This window comes from Ixodes scapularis, unplaced genomic scaffold (assembly GCF_016920785.2).
Source record: "Ixodes scapularis isolate PalLabHiFi unplaced genomic scaffold, ASM1692078v2 PGA_scaffold0__279_contigs__length_252992795, whole genome shotgun sequence".
NCBI classification, from domain to species: domain Eukaryota; kingdom Metazoa; phylum Arthropoda; class Arachnida; order Ixodida; family Ixodidae; genus Ixodes; species Ixodes scapularis.
The window spans coordinates 54,718,627-54,735,893 of record NW_024609835.1 but is presented as its reverse complement, the minus strand read 5'-3'; the positions used below and the strand labels follow the sequence as shown (position 1 = coordinate 54,735,893).

At 46.1% G+C, this 17,267-nt stretch overlaps 1 protein-coding gene across 3 annotated transcripts in view; it reads left to right on the top strand.

Moving 5' to 3' along the window:
• Positions 1-17,267, top strand: part of LOC8031537 (hemicentin-1) — a 620,814-nt gene that overhangs the window by 465,047 nt on the left and 138,500 nt on the right. For all 3 annotated transcript variants that reach the window (XM_042288501.1, XM_042288498.1, XM_042288500.1), the window contains one exon: positions 10,625-10,960. In XM_042288501.1, the coding sequence (XP_042144435.1) occupies positions 10,625-10,960 (336 nt within the window). The remainder of the gene's footprint in view (positions 1-10,624; positions 10,961-17,267) is intronic.

Here is a 17,267-nt window from a genome sequence, read left to right as displayed (position 1 = left end):
TTGTGATCGATTTTCTTTAGAGTAGCTTGTACAGGATTGCACGCACCATAGGGATTACTAGACAATTCGCCTAAAGTCTGACAGTAACGCTGTTCATAATTTGATCTTTTGAACTCGTGCAAACGTGAAATCTGAGTTATGTCAAGATGAACGAGAATTATAGTTTGTCGGGTGGTCGAGTCGTGTCCGGACGCACTCATGACGCGGTGAAATTTCGTCCGGAAAAAGCCGACGAGCTTGTGCAAATGTTCCTGCAAACTGTCCGCCTTGTGAAGGCATGAGATTGATTACTATAGCCTCCCAAACCGAGAGCAAATTGCCGACAGCAAAATATTGTCTCATTGTATTCTCATATGCGTGTCGCATATGAGAACATGCAAAACTATTAGTTATTGCGTCGTCCACTGAGTCTCCGCCGCTTTAGATATTTTACCGGAATTTTACAGCACGCAAACCCGTCTTGTGGAACGAAAACAGCGCGAGGCCCCACCAAGACAAAATACTGTTTCCGTTCGTAACCAAGATAAAAAAAATAAAAAAAAAGAATCGCAGAAAATGAACCAAAATTTTAGACTGGGTTCGCTGAGTAAAGCACATAGTCGCTTCCTTCAGTCGCTTCAATCTCAAGTTCCCTGCGCGGAGCCGAGATTGAACGCAAGTAGTCGATCACGTCCTCCCGGGCCCCTCAGGAGACAAGCCCGTCTCCGCAATTCGCCCGCTTAAAAAAAATCTTAAAACAAAAATAAAGTCTAAATCATTGGGACGGGGAGTGTGCTGGACCGTGCGATAGCCTTCAGCGCCGGCTGGCTTCCTGTATTATAGTTTGTTTTTCTTCCGTTACCTAGCACGACGCCTCGGTCCCTCGCCTTTATATCTGCGCGTCCGTCCGCGTAGTATCCTTTATTTATTTATTTGTGTTCTTTAAATAACGCGCACGTAATGAGGTGCTCTGAGCACAGCAAAACCGATACGCTATCTGGGAGTGGGCAGAAAGGGTCGTTCTTGTCAAACTCGTTGTGTCGTCGCCGCTAGCTCGGCTTCAGAAACGTAGGCCTCGCCTCCGTTTCCTTCCGAAAGATGGTGTTCGCCAGACTGTGCTGGCGCGTTTGTCTTGCGCGGGTGAGTCCCGAATCCGTCACGTCGTTAAGTGTCGTCCTGCGAGGCACGGCGCTCTTGTTTGCCGTGAACGGGCCGCGGGAAACGTGACGTGCCATCGCGTCCGTCCCTGCGCTCGCTGGCTCGGCGTGGCAGTGTGTCTGCCGTCGCTCGAGAGTGTGAAGGAGGGCCGTGGCATTGTCTTTCTGGGTCGAGTGTGTCCCTGCGTCGACCTTTGCTTCTGTACAGCTGCCCGGGAAAGATAAAGCGCCGGCTTCGAGTGTGTTGACGCGTCGATGGAGACTCCCGCTTTCAGTTGAGGATCGAACCGAGAGGGGACATTACCGACTAATTATATACACGCGAAACCGTTCATTGGCGTTTGGTGCAGCTGTTTGAGTAAGAATAGACTGCGCGTTCCTTTCTTGCGTTGATTGGTGTTCTGGCCGCAGCGGTCTCAACAAAAACAAAATCTTTGGGTTTCTTTCTTAGAGCCTTTCTGCAGGACTAATGTAGTTTTATTTAGATTACTCCCGATGGGGAGGAGACTGGCACTTGGAGAGAACGGAGAAACAAGACGCAACACCGAGCAGTCTGACTTGTTTGCGGCAACTAGTACGGTCGGTGATTAATAAACTAAAAAGAATGGCAAACAAATTAAATACGCGGGATCAAAACTTTGAACAGAAAACGTGTTCCGTGGAAACATCCGACGATCTACTAAAACTAAAGAAACAATGACTGGCGCCCAAAGCTGTGAATCCATTATTGCAACGTTGAAGATGAATATTTTGTTATTGCTTGTAACGACATCTAACAAATCTTGTAGATTACAAAAAAATTGCATGAGGGTCGTATAATTCGTTGATCGTGTGACCATACCCACTGCGTTTTGACTGGCACCGTTGTACGGCGTTACGCCGAAGCCTGCGAACAAACAAAGGAAGTCTCCATCGCTCAAGTCGACCGTCTGTTGCGTATACATTCAAAGCGCCCTTAAGTCCTAGAATCATCTTGGTACATGCTGCTGAATAAGTTGAGAATTAAAAAAAACATTACTTTCTCGGTAGCCCTTCTCTCCGAAGTAAATAGCATCAGCGCAAAACTTGCATTGTTGGATCGGATTGGATCGTGGTGGCCATTCCCTTTATATCGGGTGAAAGGAGTGTCTGCTCCGCTCCAGACAAAAGTAACTTCGGGGTAACTATACAGCACTATTTCTTGGCCTGGCGCCACCCGTCTTTTAGTCTTTTCTTGGTACATTCGGTGATCTTCCCGGTTCTTCACGCTGCATCAGCCGAGTTCATGTTGGCTTCCGCCTTTGTCCAAAAGCCAAGAACCTCAGGGAAAAAGTCCGTTTCTGGCTTCGGTCTCAGACTTTGGCAGTTCATCACAACGTGATGAATGGTTTCTTCTACTGTCCCACAAATAGTGGATGGGTCCCCATGTCTTTGGTGAAGCGGACCAGCTCTCCATTGCCTTGTTCAGAAAGTCCCTTCCCGTGCCTCAAATAAGAAACTACTTCCCTCAGTGTTGTCGTCAACATTCTTGTTTTGAATGGTGTCCTTCTGTGTCCCGCACGTCTGCGATGATGACCTTTGCAGCGATGATTCCAGTGTCGTCTCTCTTCCTTTTGCACGAGCGTCCTTGTCGTCTTGGCATCTGCTGCAGCGTTGTGGTTCGGCCTCTCGCTATCCATCAAAGTTCGAATTGGGATGTGACAGCAATGCGTAAGCGTTCTTTTTTTCTTGATTCGATGTTTTGATCCCTGTAGATCGTCTATGTCCAGATCTTGTGGACCCACCTTGTCTGAGGCATTCGGTCCAGACGTCTCCCATGACGGTTATGGTGTTCATTTTGTTTGTTGTTGTCTTTGCAAAACTAAAAGCCGCAACAGTTTATCGGGTTCGCGTGTCTCCGTATACCGCTTCTGATAGCTTGGATGCAAACTTCTACCTACATTTGGGCCCAAAATCACATTAAGTTGTAACAATATGAGCAAGATCTAAACTAAAGTGTTGCAAATTTTATAATGATACGAGCGTTGAAGAAATACGTATTGTATCACTGTCTGAAGAGCCACCCCCAGCGTTGTGCGCTTTTTAACGCCAACACTTACTGCAACTATGCCAATGCGTTCGTTCACATTGTGATCAGCAACGCCGCGTCCGTACCTAATCCTACACCACGGAATTTCTCGCCTACGCATTTGCCTACGTGCGACAAAGCATAGCCCTCAAAGGGAAGATTATTACTAACATACGATTGTAATTCTTTCGTCACAGCAGGTCTGCGTGTGGTAACAACGTAGGTTCTCGTTGATAATAAAGCATGTGCTTAGAAGTACCCTGAAGTAAAGCCTAGGTCAGAAACATTATGAATTAGATTTGTGTAAAAATAAGATGCAGTAAATCAGTTTGAACCAAAAAATGCGTCCCCCCCCCCCCATTTCTACATAAAAGAAGAGCATGTAAAGCGGGGTAAAATGAAACATAAAAAAATATTCTTTTGATATATCTGAACTGTGCAATTATGAATGTTTTACAATCTGAAAACACCAGTGTAAAGTAGCTGGTAATGGTTAAAAAGCGCCAAACTACAAGGGACAGAAAGTAAGACACAGTCACAACGCTGTGTCTGTCTTTTTTTCTGTCCGTTGTCCTGTTGCTCTTTTTAACCATTATGTATCACCAACTCGCCCAACGCTCCACCCTCGTGAAGTAGATCATCGTGCGTTATATTTAATTTACAATGGTCCTAGATATCTAAACAAGTCATACAAAAAATTAGAAATTGATAAATCAAAATCATAAAAATCAGACATGTAGGGCAAAATAGGGAACGGTTTAAATTGATTAACGCTATAGTTTCATGTTCATACCGATTACTTTTAAAAGAACATTAATGATCACCATAGATATGGAATTGTCTGCGTAAGACAGTTTATCTTCTTTCATTTTTCTTTAAAAACATAATTTTTGAAGTCATAAAAACATACACAGGTAGGTAGAATTCACTAAGTCAAAATTTACCGAAGCTTTTTTTTCTTTTTCTTTTGTGAGTGTATATTGTTTTTTAAAGCTTAAAGAAGCCAAAGCTGAGCCAAACTTGACCTTGTTTGGTCAGAGTAGGGGTATCGTATTCACCTCAATTCGCCGAGCAAGCGCCAGAGTTAAGCTTCATTTGTGGTAGTAAGCGTACTTCGTGCGGCACTTCGGCTCAAATCTGGCTCTTTGGTGATCATATGTGGCGAGCCATGGAATAAGACCACAGAAACGCCAAAAATAAGTCCTCTGGCTTTAACTAAAGCCTTGGAGCAAAACCATATAAGGCCCGAGTTAGGCCCCTTCAGGATTGCCAAGCTTCTGCCTAGTTGGGCATTACTTTTCTTGTGTCAAGTGTAAAATTCCACGTATGAGGTATACTTCTTTGAGCGTATATACAACTTTGGTAGATATTACCTTCCACATGTGGTATATCCTATTATTTAATTCTTCAGATGTTAAAACATAATGAATCAAAAACATAACAAAATATCATAGTATTTTCTTTTGTAGGCTTATACGAAGAGGATAAATCGATAAATTCAAATGATTCGAGCAGGAAAATGAAACATCATGGAACTAGACTGCCTGGTTAGCGTATTTTACAGTAGTGTGAATTGCTTCAAAACAAAACAAAAAGCTCAAAGATGAACATGGTTACAAAGTAGGAAATGCATAAACGTGTAAAAAGGAAACTTTACTTCGAGCACATTGCCAATAACACGTGTGACTAAAACGGGGACAATATAGACTTTCACATGAGAACAGTGAACTTGTCACTGCTTCTCTCGTGTATTTCTTTAAAAGAAAAATGTTTCCTTTCTGCATCCACGCTTCACCGGAAACCTCACGATGGAAAGCCGGCATTCCATTATAACACGAAGTTGTGAAACTATTCCAACCACTCGAGTGGGGACGTGCATGGATGTATATCATTCTGTGTTTTTGTTTGATTATTAATATTTTACCTCGCGCAACCTACTGCTTCGAGCGCGACATTTCTTTTTTAAGTCATTTAATTTCCCTGGAAACAATTCTCACCGAGACAGCATTCTTTGAACTCCGAAAGGAGCCGGCCGCTAAACTTCGTGTTCCGCATATTTGCAATCGCACTCGTGCGTCTAAAAAAAAATCATAAAAAAACTTTTTTTATATATTTTTTATCTTTAAGCCCGCCTGAAGTCACACCATATCCCCCCATCTCTTTAGGGAAAGGGGAAAAAAATGAGCAAAATTAAAATGTGCGGAGCTTAGTGTTAAACAGCTCGCTTCACTCCCGGCGAACTCCGCCAAACTCCCCACCTCACAGTATACGAAGCATCGCTCAGACTCCTCCGAAAAGGCGGCGAAAATGTAGCATTGATCCGAAGCCTTCCCGTGGCAATTACGCACTCGCCTGTCCCTCTCCCCTCGCCCTCGTCGCCGAAAAGCACCGGCATCAGAGGCAGGCGGGAGCCGACGAATATTTAAATCGCAACGGCCAAGCGCAAGAAGGGTGAGCGAGCGGACATTTTGGTGCCGAGGTTGCCGCTGCCGCCTCTCGACCGAAAAAAAAAAAAAAGTGCGGCATGCACTTTTTTCGGTTCTTCCTCCTTCACCAATGATCGCCAAAGGCGGGAGTAGGGAAAGGCCGCGCTGCCACGCACAGCAAAGAATAGCAGAAAACACAAAAAATTACGAAAAAAAAAAAAACTTAGATGGAAAGGTCATTTTAGGGAAACACGCGCTCGGGGCTCCAAGACACGCACACGGATAAGAGGCGGAGCGCCGTTGTTCCCTTGCATCGGCGATCTGAAGCCCGACTGATTGTGATTCTATTCGCCGCTTTCGTCGTTTTTGCGCGTCTTTGGTGGCAGCGGCGGTAGGCAACGCCCGCCCTCGGCGGGAGGGAGGGCGGCGGCGGCAGTGAGCGCAGCACGAGCCCATCGGGACGTGACGGGAACTTGGATAGGGAGCTCGCCCTCCGGTACATAACGCGCCGCGCAGACGGCAAATAACGCACACGCTCCAAAGAGGAAGGGCTCTCCCCCCGCGCCCGGCCTCGCGCTCTCAGCGTCGTCGTCGTCGTCGCTGATGTGCAAAAAAAAAAAGGCGAGCTCCCGTCGCCGTATAGACGAGGCCGCTGCTCGGGGAATACGAAACGACGCGGGAATCTCTCGGATGCGTAGCTCGGCGTACGCCGCGAGCTTTCTGTTTTCTGCTTTCGCTGTAACGTGTCAAGCTTCGTATCAACTGGACCGGGAATAGACGGGCCTGTGGGCGGTAGCGACGCCAGAAGACGTCGTTTCTGGGGGCTGATTTGATTCAACGTGAAATGGATGTCTTTGAGCGGAGACGGGAGACTGGGGTAAACATGTCCTCGATAACGGAGTTCCCAGTCCGGAAAACTGGCGGCCTTTCGTGTTGTATATTTGCATATATTTCTTATTACGATCTGCAGAATAGACCCTGGGGGACTTAACGCGTCTAGGTGGTAATGTAGGCAGATATATGTTAGCGTTCAAGAGTTTCTGCGAGTACTTTAAAACATACGCAATGAATGAAATGGGATTTAATCACAAGGTCGCGTAGTGCACGAAACTTCGTGCATGCATCTCAAATTTGTATTTTACATTAAAAAAAAAAAGTGTTCTCGGTGACAGATTTTTAACATAAGAACATGGAAGATCCGATAAACTCTATAGACGTTTCCCGTGTAGTAGTCGCCGTCTTGAATCGCAGAACTTCCAAGGTATGGGGTAAAACATAATTTTGCCCTTGGAACGCAACTATGAGGTGTTCACGTTTTCCTCACGGTTGTTAATCCTGCTTGTTTTGCCTTCTTTATATTTTTTGTTTGTTGCAAGTTGTAATGTCTTGAATTCTTTTTTTTTACGTTTTGTTTGTTTCCCATACCGCGTGTGCGAACTACGTAGCTGGAGACGAGAGTAAACTGAAAATGCCTATACCTAATATTCTTTTATCATCTAGATCTCGTAAACATCTTGTCGTGTTTATACATTTTGCAATAGCGGTCTAGCCAACTACAATTTTTTTTTTCAATATGTCTGCTGAACCATTTAACACGTTTTGTTCTCCCGCTCGTACGTTTTAGTTCATTGCGTAATACAAGATAGAAGTTCTATCTTACCTTTTCGCCCCTAAATAAGCGTATAATTGCTGAGGGGTGAATTAAGTACGAATTCAATGGAGCATATATCGAGCGAGCAAGCGACAAATTTCGCCCGGCAACGTTCGCTCTGGCGCGGCGCCAGGACACAGGCTGTGTGTGGATGGCGCGCACAAAGTATGCCACCGGGCGAGTTTTGTTAATCTTTCGCCGCACATTGGCTCCAGGAAGTCCAGCCATCAGCTTTTTTTTTTTTTTACTTCTGCCCCATGCTGTTGGCCGTTCGAAAGTCAAAATGACTTTAATGTCTCGAGCGATTTTGACACAACACTGCATTTGGATTTCGTTGCGGATAACTTGCGAAGAATTCCCCACTAAAATGACCTGCAGTCTCCTACTGAAGCCTGTTTCAGGGTTTAGTGGGGGACTGAACCCTGATACAAGCCTGTATGTCTGTTTTTCTCTCTTGTGTTCGTTGTTATTTGCGCCTTACTCCATGATTTCTACTGAACAGCCATTCGGATTACGTGGTACCTAACCTCGCGCTGCATTAGCCACAGATCCTGGCTTCAACCCCTTCCGCTGCAGGTTCCGATGAGAACGAGCATTGTGCAGGCGTGTGGTCACTCATCAGCACAGTACCCGCCATGCGCTGAGCTTCCTCTGTACATTGCAGCGATTGACCCCCCGAGTGCTTTGCGGAAAAGTCGACGCTCCAGACTTCTTAAGAGTATTCACGACTCCAGCAAAACGGACGGCACCTAGCTGGAAAACGTTGAATTGAACGGAGCAGGTCCTTTCGCGTTTTCGGCTCGTCGTTTGTGGCTTCCGTGATTACATGTTGCCGGCGGTGGGCGCGATGGACCACTTGTCCCGGTGACTCTGTTGTCGCTGTCGTATCAGCGTGCTGCCCAGGTAGCCCTGAACGCAAGCTACGCTGTGCGTGAACCACACATTGTGCGTTTATCAACATTTGTCAACGTTCATGAGCGCCGCGGTCCTTGCATCGCTTCCACGGGGAAAGTCAAGCCTCTGGAAGCTCGCTTACGAAAACACATCGTCGCAGCTTTAAAACGCAGTGTATCCAAATTGAGGCAAACCATTTTTAGTTCAATGCTTTTAATTGCGTTGTGTGTATGTTTGTGCAGCCCGACGTTTGTCAGCCCCAACGGTTGACTTATCTCTCGACTGTAGGCGAGAAATTTTGCCAGTGCAGTACAAGCGCTAGCCTGAAGTTTTTAACGCGGCAGTGATACACGACCGCACGCCGGTACGATGCTCGTGGGGATTGAACCCAGGGTCCCTGACTTCTGCAGGGCGAGCTTTCGCTCCATGTGTTCCGGGCTGGTGTGTGCTAGCCCACTCGGCCACCGATCCCCCTTCCAATACTTGGCTGCTGAAACCCGAGCGTTGTGGGTTGAGCTGGCACAAGGCACGACACGACCTGTTTTAGACCGCCATATTTGTCCAATAGTGGTCGCTGAAGTTGGGAATAACCCGATCTACCTTTCAGGCTTGTTCCCAAGACGTTCACACTCTTGGCGTCAAGATATATTGCTGGAAACTATCCTGCATAATTGGAACAGTACGAGAGTCTGGTTGGCCTCCGACCTTTGAAACGCATAGACACCAGCATGTTCCCTCCGAGAGTGTCGGTCTAATCTTGAAAAGGTGCAGCGTAAGCTACAGCCGCAACAAACCTAAACTCTTAAAAGTATGGGTGTGGTATTACACCCATTGTTACCATATAAGACACCCCAAAACTTCAGTTCGACGTACAGCGCACTGACGTCAAAATGATAGCCCCAACTTTTATGAAGGGCTTGATAACAGTATGATTTAACCTATTAAACAGCTAAAGTAGGTATAAAACAATACGAAAAAAACATTAAAAAACCTAAGGTTTCGTAGTAGGGCCAAGAAAACCCAGATTAATCTTTTTTTTAGTCAGTAACACGCACTGAGCGCGACACTGTTAGCGCGAACAAGCGACCGCCGGTTATCCAGTTTTTCTCTTTGAAACCAAGAGATTTCATCCAAGTTATTATTACTACGGAAAGAGCTCATTTAGTTCTATAATGTAAGCGAGAAAATTTCGTGCTCGCTATTACTATTTAGAAGTAAAACGTGAAAATGCGCCGATGTCGTGTTCGGGCTAACAGTGTCGCGATGTGTACATTAGCTATTTTAATGAGCTGTACCACTCGGCTCTCAAGCCGCTCATGAAAGTTGGTACCGTCGGCTCGACGTCCGTGCGCTCTACGTCGAACCTAAATTTTAGGGTCTATTATATGTGACAAGGGGTGTAAGAATATACCCTTTTTTTTTTAAGAATGTGCCCGACCCGACCAGCTTAAAGGGGCGCTGACGTGGTATTTATGCACGCCGAGGTTTTTATTTGAACATGACCTATAGGAGCCCAACTACCGATAATACAATTTGCGGATCAAAATTCGTTTTCTTTGCGCCCGAAAAGGGCCGGTCAAGAATTAGGAAGTTTTAGTCGCGCTCACACTCTTCTTCGTGGTCACGTGGCGTTCAAACTATTGTGTACCAAATATATTCAAAGTCGCGGGTCATCTAAGACACACGTTCAATATAAAAAATGGAAAAGAGTACGAACCTATTTTTGTGGCTTCTAAAAAATGCAAGTATACGTTGATCAATAATGCAAAATGTTGCACAGATGACAGGAACTACATGCACACGTCATTCTCAATATGGCAACATACCGCACGCATACTGCGGCTGGAAGACGCGATGGCGGCGCACGACGGATCGACGTTGTGACGAACGTGCGGCCGCTACTTTGTACTGTCGTTTGCGGTACCGGCTTAATCGATCTTCAAGCGCAGAACATCGAGCAAAAGTGATATAAGTGCGAAACAATCGCACGACATACGGTGCACGCAACTTCGTCGCCTGCTTCACGCACGGGAAAAGCGGAGGAAAGAAAGCGCAGTCGGGTGTAGTGACGTAATTTCCGGCCATGAGCTTCCGTGCTCGTGTCTCGGTTTTGGTTTCAAGCAGATGAGTGTTTTTGTTTATTTTTACCCACTGAAAACATACGTAGCTTCGTACCAAAACAAAATAGTTTGGGTAGTCTTTAGACACCGTATTAAATCGGCCTGGCAAAATATTATGGGGGGTGTCAGTGTCTTTCCAAGGAGTGCTGAGCGTGGCTCATTGTGTTCCCGCTTCTTGCTTCGCGGTATACGTTCTTCGCCGTTCTTATCGGGTAGTGGCGGCAATCTCAGTGACTGCGAGAAGCGCAGGAACTTGCCACGCCCAGCGTGTCTTAACTTGTCGGTGACTCTAGTGACCCCTTTCTGGGCAGCCCCCGCTCACTGTTCTCTTTCCCCCTTGGTTCCTGCAGCGATGCCGCAGCTGTTCGCCGCCGCGGGCGGCAAGGTGTCCCTGCCGTGCAACACAACGATCCCTATGGGCGGCGACGGCGTGTCGCTGATCCTGTGGTATCACGGTGACTACGGCATTCCCATCTACAGCCTGGACGCCCGCGACCAGCCCATGAGCAAGGCGCGCCACTTCCCGGGCCAAGACCTGGGCACGCGCGCCTACTTCGACGTCTCGGCAAAGCCCCCCGTGCTCAGGATCGACCCCGTACTCGAGAGCGACGCCGGCGAGTACCGCTGCCGGGTCGACTACAGCAGGCAGCGAACGCAGCACAGGAACGTCAACCTCACCGTCATCGGTGAGCATTGGACTCGCGAAAGGCCATTCCGACTGATAACTATAATAAACAAAATGGCTATGTTGCCCGTAAAAAAAATCATAATGCCCTCAAAATATATCGTTTCTTTTCTTTTTTTGTATTGTTAAAACAATTAATTTTAAAACTCAACAATGGAAGAGCACTGTTCGTTGTGTGTTTCCTCAAATTATATTTGGTGATCTAGTGTTATGCACAGAGTTAGTACTCTTAGTCCAAAAAACAATGACGGTTTTTTTTGTTGTTTTTTGCTTTTTTATAATAAACGGAACTTATTGTTTGGCAACAGAAATGATAAAACAAACTCGGGACGAGGGATAACGCGTGTCTAAAGTTTGCGCTGTAAACGTCTTGCTGGATAGCGTTCAGTACGTTGAAGCGTTCAACTGGTTTCAAATGTACTTGACTTCAAATGAACCGGTTTTATTCTTTCTGTCGCCAGTCAATGTTACCAACACGCTCTTCAGTTAATGTGAACTAATTTTTGTTGTCTTTTTTTTTTATGAAACTTCTGAGGGATGATTGACTAACGAAGTTTATGCCTTTAGTTTTCTCGACCAAAAGTTTTAACGAGCGCGAGGAACGAAGGTGCCTATCGCTCGCGTCCTCAAATCTCAAAGACAAACAAAGAAAACAAAAAAAAGTCGCCTGTTTCTTGAAATTAACAAGCTGGGGCGAATGACACGTCCACGCGGCGGCAGTGATCTACCGCCTTAATCAGTTTTCCCCTCTCTGGAGTCGACTGCCGAGGACAAAATTCCTTCGCTCAGATTGAAGTAGGCCACACGCGGAAGCTTTTTCGAAAGACCCGTTAAAGCTATTTGGTTTTATGTCTCTCACTCACAAACGCCAGGTTTTGGTAAACTTTTAGGAGTGAGCGTCAAGGCATATGGGTGGGAAGTTCACTAATGGCATCTCTTCTTCGGAACTCCAGACTATAAAAATGCTTTATTAAGCAAAGAATTGTTAGACACTCAAATGTGTGTGTCACTCAAGAATCACATTATGTTGAGACCCTCATCTTTTAGTTTGCTGAATCACCTGTCAAACAACAAAATCTTTAGAAAAAGCAGTCAAGCCAGGTAATAAAATGGAATGCAATGGTTCCTATTATCGTTTGATGATAACCAACTGATATTGCATAGATTCGATGCTTTAGATTTGTATGTGCTGTCATGCACCGTTTTCCATACGTGTGTTTTTGCTAAACTTCAAGGAAAGAACTCGGCACAGCGTTGAACCATAAACCTCTAACTTGAAATCAACGCGCTTCATACTATGGTGGAACGTTTTATTGGTAATTAATCCTAATAAAGTAGTCAGCTATATTGTTAGTGGCAAACGTCTTGGTGTATTGCGTTCAGTACTTTGAAACATTCAACTGATTTAAAATGTGCTTGACTTCAAATGAGCCGGTGGCATGTTTACCTTTGAAAAACAATAACTGAGTCTGCATTAAAACACACACACACACACACACGAAAGCGCACGCACATGCACGCGAATACACGTACACGCAGGCACGCACAAACACGCACGCATAAACACAGGCGCACGGCCGCACATACACAGATATTGTGCTGCCCGGGTTTTTTTAAAACCACGGCTCATTTGCTTTACTATATAAAAATAGCTTTCATGAGTGAATTAATCTTAAAAAAAAGTTTTTCAAACTGTTCTTTTTTTTTTCAGTTTGTGACGTATCTACTTTTTCAGTAGAAGCTAAACAAGAAAGTACGTAGCAATGACAAACAAACCCTTATTGAGAATTCTATACAATATTAATCACCAAATAATCCGGAGGCTGATTCTTGTAAACGTTTAAACCAACGCGACACGTGGCTGTGTAAAATTTCTTATAATCAGTACAGTCTATTTATCAACGTAACAAAAATACACAAAAATCGCCACAATTCTTTTTTTTTTTATAGTTTTATATAAGCAGCTCGCGGATTAAACTGGAACGGGGACAGCCACTGATCTCTATTGTAGTAGGCTAAATCGCGGATAGGGAGTCCGTCGGTGTCGCCACCGGCGGCCATTGCTTGACACCAGGCAATACACGCAAGACTATGGGAGAAACGCACAAAAGTAAGAATATTGAAGCATGTACGCTGCGCTCGGAGGCGATTATTTTATGGTGTGCTGCGATCCTTATTTCGGGTGTTTGGAGATTGAATCGGTATTTGTCAAACGTTCAAACGCCGATTAGAAAAATCAAACGTACTGGAGCACCTACGGCTGAGCTGGCAAGCTTGGTCTGGTAGTGGAGTAAACAAAGGAACTTGCCGTCAATAAGACCGTCCTCGGGGAAGCCCAGAGGTTGATGAACGACTAAGAAGTTCCATCTCGACAGCGGCTTTCCGGCAGTGAGCGAATTCCGGGCAGCAAAGCCTTCGAGCTTGTCGTCTGCTAAACCCAACTCAACAAAACCTCCACCAACTACGCGGTAACTTTAGGTAACTCTCGCCTCATTGAGCTGCACTGTATCTGTCGCTCAGCGGAGTCACTCTCTCGACTACAAAATATTTATTTATAAGAATTGTGAGGGCTGTCAGTTTTAATGTTTGTACGGAAGCTATTTGACGGGCTTATCGAAAAGCAGCCAAAACGTTTAGTGCCGACAACAGCTTAGAAACGGGGGGAACGGCACTTTTTCTCGTTTTTCCCATAGAGTCCCATGCATTTAGTGGTGTCAATAAACGGCCGCCGGTGGCGACACTCGGCCCCAGCTGCCGAGTGTTGATCCAGCTTACTACAATAGAGATCAGTGGGGACAGCTCTCGTGGAGAAGGAAAGGAAAAGAAGGCTCGCGAAAGAGGAAATACTAACGTGGGAGTCATAGCTAAAGGCCAGACGGCCTTTCGCTATGGGGTGATTCCGGAGATGACACCTGATAGAAGAGAGATTTGTGAAAATGGAGAGGGAAAATACTTCGCCTCTGCCAACTTCGCGGCGACGGATTAGAGCAGCAGCAAATACTTTAAGGCGGCAGGAACCCTCAAAGAAGGAGTCGAATGGCGCATATTCCGTATTGTCCAGTGTTTGGCAGGATCCAATGTTGTGAAGCAGACAGAACTCGCGGTATCCGGGTCGTCCAAGTATTGTCGCCAAGGATACCAGTTCCAGGCGATGGTTATGCAACCCGTAGTGCAATGGGCCGGCGAACACCCTTTTAAGACGATGGAGGTGATGGGAGGGGTGGATTTTTTTGCGGCCGGATAATGGGTCTTGATACCTAAAAAGGAGCAGTCGAGTCTATTTAATGCTTTAGGGACCTTCCGTAGTACGGGGTCGCGTGAGATAGACGCTTTGCAGCAGCTGTGCATGGGTGCCATCATAACCTACCTTCAGTTTTTGTTTGCTCTTAGTTTGATCACTTTTCTCCATCATTACCTCAGCAGGACAGGTGATTGCCATTTTAGATTGAATTGCGTCCTTCTCCCAAGCTGGCCTCTATGGAGGCTCATCAAGGTCCTATCTTGGTAAGACACGCAAGCCTAGGGCGTACGAGTCTCCGAATCAACCATTCGAGAACGTAGGTCGAGTCACGGTTGAGCCATGTCCTCCGGATCGCAACAAACAAGACAAATGTTTGCTGCAAAGGTGTCGCGGAGGCGAGTGCCGCCGCGAGTGTAGGTCTCGTATAATGATAAAAGCTTAACATCTCAATAAGAAGACTAATATTTCCCGATCGTAATAGGCGCCACTGTCTGCAAAAGGGCAAGTGACCTTGCCGCTCAATCTAAACACTGATTTGTACTAGGCACACTTCGAATATTGCTAAATACACAGTGCAGCGTGCGATCTCCAGAGCCAAACACGCGTGTGTTCGTGGCTTCGGATGGCAAGCAAAAGGCGCGCCAAACTCTGAAGATGTACCTGCAAAAACTTTCTATGGTGAATCGTTTACGTGTCTGTTTACCAACAAGAGCGCGTTTGCACACGCCAGTTGTGGGCACTGCACGCGCACAGAAACCACATTCGCGTGAGTTGAAGCGCCTGCGCCATACCGACCGCAGCGCCACCTCAGCGGTGTGACGTCAAAGTCGCGTATGGGCCTATAGCAACAGGTATAAATACTTCCCGCTCCTACCGCTCCTACGGAAATAAAGTATTACAGATATACATCTAAAATGTCCGCGTGTCGGGAGGTTTATGCACGTATGTATACATACAAACGGTGACACTGACCAAATATAGACCTCGCGCTCGGAAAAGGACGCGCGTGCAGGTGATGTCCACCCGAATGTTTTCCTTTCAGTGTTTACCAGGTGAACGAATGTAGTGACGCCAGCGCCGAGGAAGACTGACTGTTTCGGCCTCGGCGGTCTTGCGTAACAACCATTTACGTAAAAGGTTGGCTCGGAACCGACGCTCCTTATCGCAGTTTATGGGGCAGAGACAAATGGCAGCCGCTTTTGCGGATCTGTCGGGAACCTCGTTGTTGACGGTCTAAGCGCTTGTCAGCTTACATGGGGGTCACTCGGATCCGAATCTCTTATGACTTCGAATTAGGAACCCCGTGAACAGGCCGCACCGGACAAAGGAAATGACCGTTCGAAAGGGCCCTCGCCGTGTAGAGAGGGACGCGCAGCGAAAGGCGAGGTACCCGCTTCCGAGAAAGGGCTTCCGGGAATTAAATTCCCGGCTCTCGAAATGTCAAAGCGTGTTTGGGAAGCGGGCGGACTGCACCGACGCAGTTCCTGGGCGTACATGTGGCAAATGACGTACGTAATGCTTCTATTTTACTCAAATCTCGAAGTCGCGGGGGGAAGGCTTCAGCCTCTCTTTAAATCGAAGCTGATGGTCACGCAACAGTTCCGAGGTAGAGGTCGACGTTGAGCGCTCGCTAGTGACAGGCGTAAACAGGACATGGTGCCGCAGATAATTCCAAACTGCTAAATTAAACTGGCTGTAAAAACAAAATCGTGTTTTTTTCTGTTTGGTTATAACTACATTTAGCTTTGACGGGGCACTGACTGCCCCATTGTCGGAGAAAATACATATATTAATTTCTTTTAACATAGGTTTTTCATCCTGTTGCACTAGATGTTTTGTCCTCGCACGTTGAATAACAAGAGGCTGCTTTGATTGGAGTTGCTTCCTTTTACTATCTGTTTCTATAGGAACGCAACTCGAATGCCATGATCATCAAAAATAAGTTTATATTCATATTATGTGCGGCGTTCTTTTGTCTTTATAAATCGAAAACAAACAAAAAAGTCAGGAAAATGATTGACTCCCTTCTCCAACATCCCAAGAATCCTGCTGTTTTATAGGAAGGAACTTTTAGCACCGAGATGTTGCGGTAACGCCCTCTAATGGTTTCCTTTCCCGCCCTCACGACCAGGATTTGCCTCGCCGCGATTGCCAGGATTTGCATCTGCCTCGCCGTGATTGGCAGGATTTCCGTTGTCGTGAACCGGCTATTGGGCGTGCATTATAATAATACAGGAAGCAATTATTTTAGCAAATCGCGAACTTCGATCACAGCGACGCTCTTGGTCGCGCATGTCACTATTAGGTTTTAGAGAAAATGAAAGACGTTTACAATACCCTGTAACACCGAATTAGAGCGCAGCTCTTGAGGAGGAGGAGGGGAAAGTACGGAGAGGAAGGTAATGCCCCTCCTCCTCATCCGCACCCTCCCCTCCTCCTTTCCTGCTCCGCTCCCATTTAGTGGGAAATTTTCGCTACATTTTCCGCTAAATTAGCAGAAAAAATTCCCCGCTAAGTTTAGCAGGGAAGTTTTCTGCTAAATTTAACGGTGAAGTTTTTCCGCTAAATTTAGCGGGGAAATTTTCCGCTAAAATTAGTGGGACAGTTTACCCATAATGCAATACGCGGTGACGTCACATGTGACGTCATGAGGGGAAACGTCCCATAATGCAACGCGCGGTTACGCCGACGCCGACACCGCTCAAGCCGGAAACAGGCGCCTAAGAGCTGCTCTCTAAAACGTATAGTGGCTGACGGCGTCTTCAATGTGGAGACATTTTAGCTGAGGAAAAAGACGTTTAATTTGATAAACAAGGCGTTATTCAAAAAAATAATATATCAGGTTATGGCGCACGATTAGGAACAATATGCGTACTAAATGCGGGCTAGAAGAGAACATATCTAAAAACCACCAGAGCGTATTGTTCGAACAAAAGTGCCCCTGACAATGGCCTAGAGATCACTCCGCTAGCGATATAAAATGCCTGGATACTTTGCCTTTTGACTTTTTATTTTGTTCTTATTTTTCAACGGGCGAATTGAACCTGTTCACCGAATAATTAGAAGG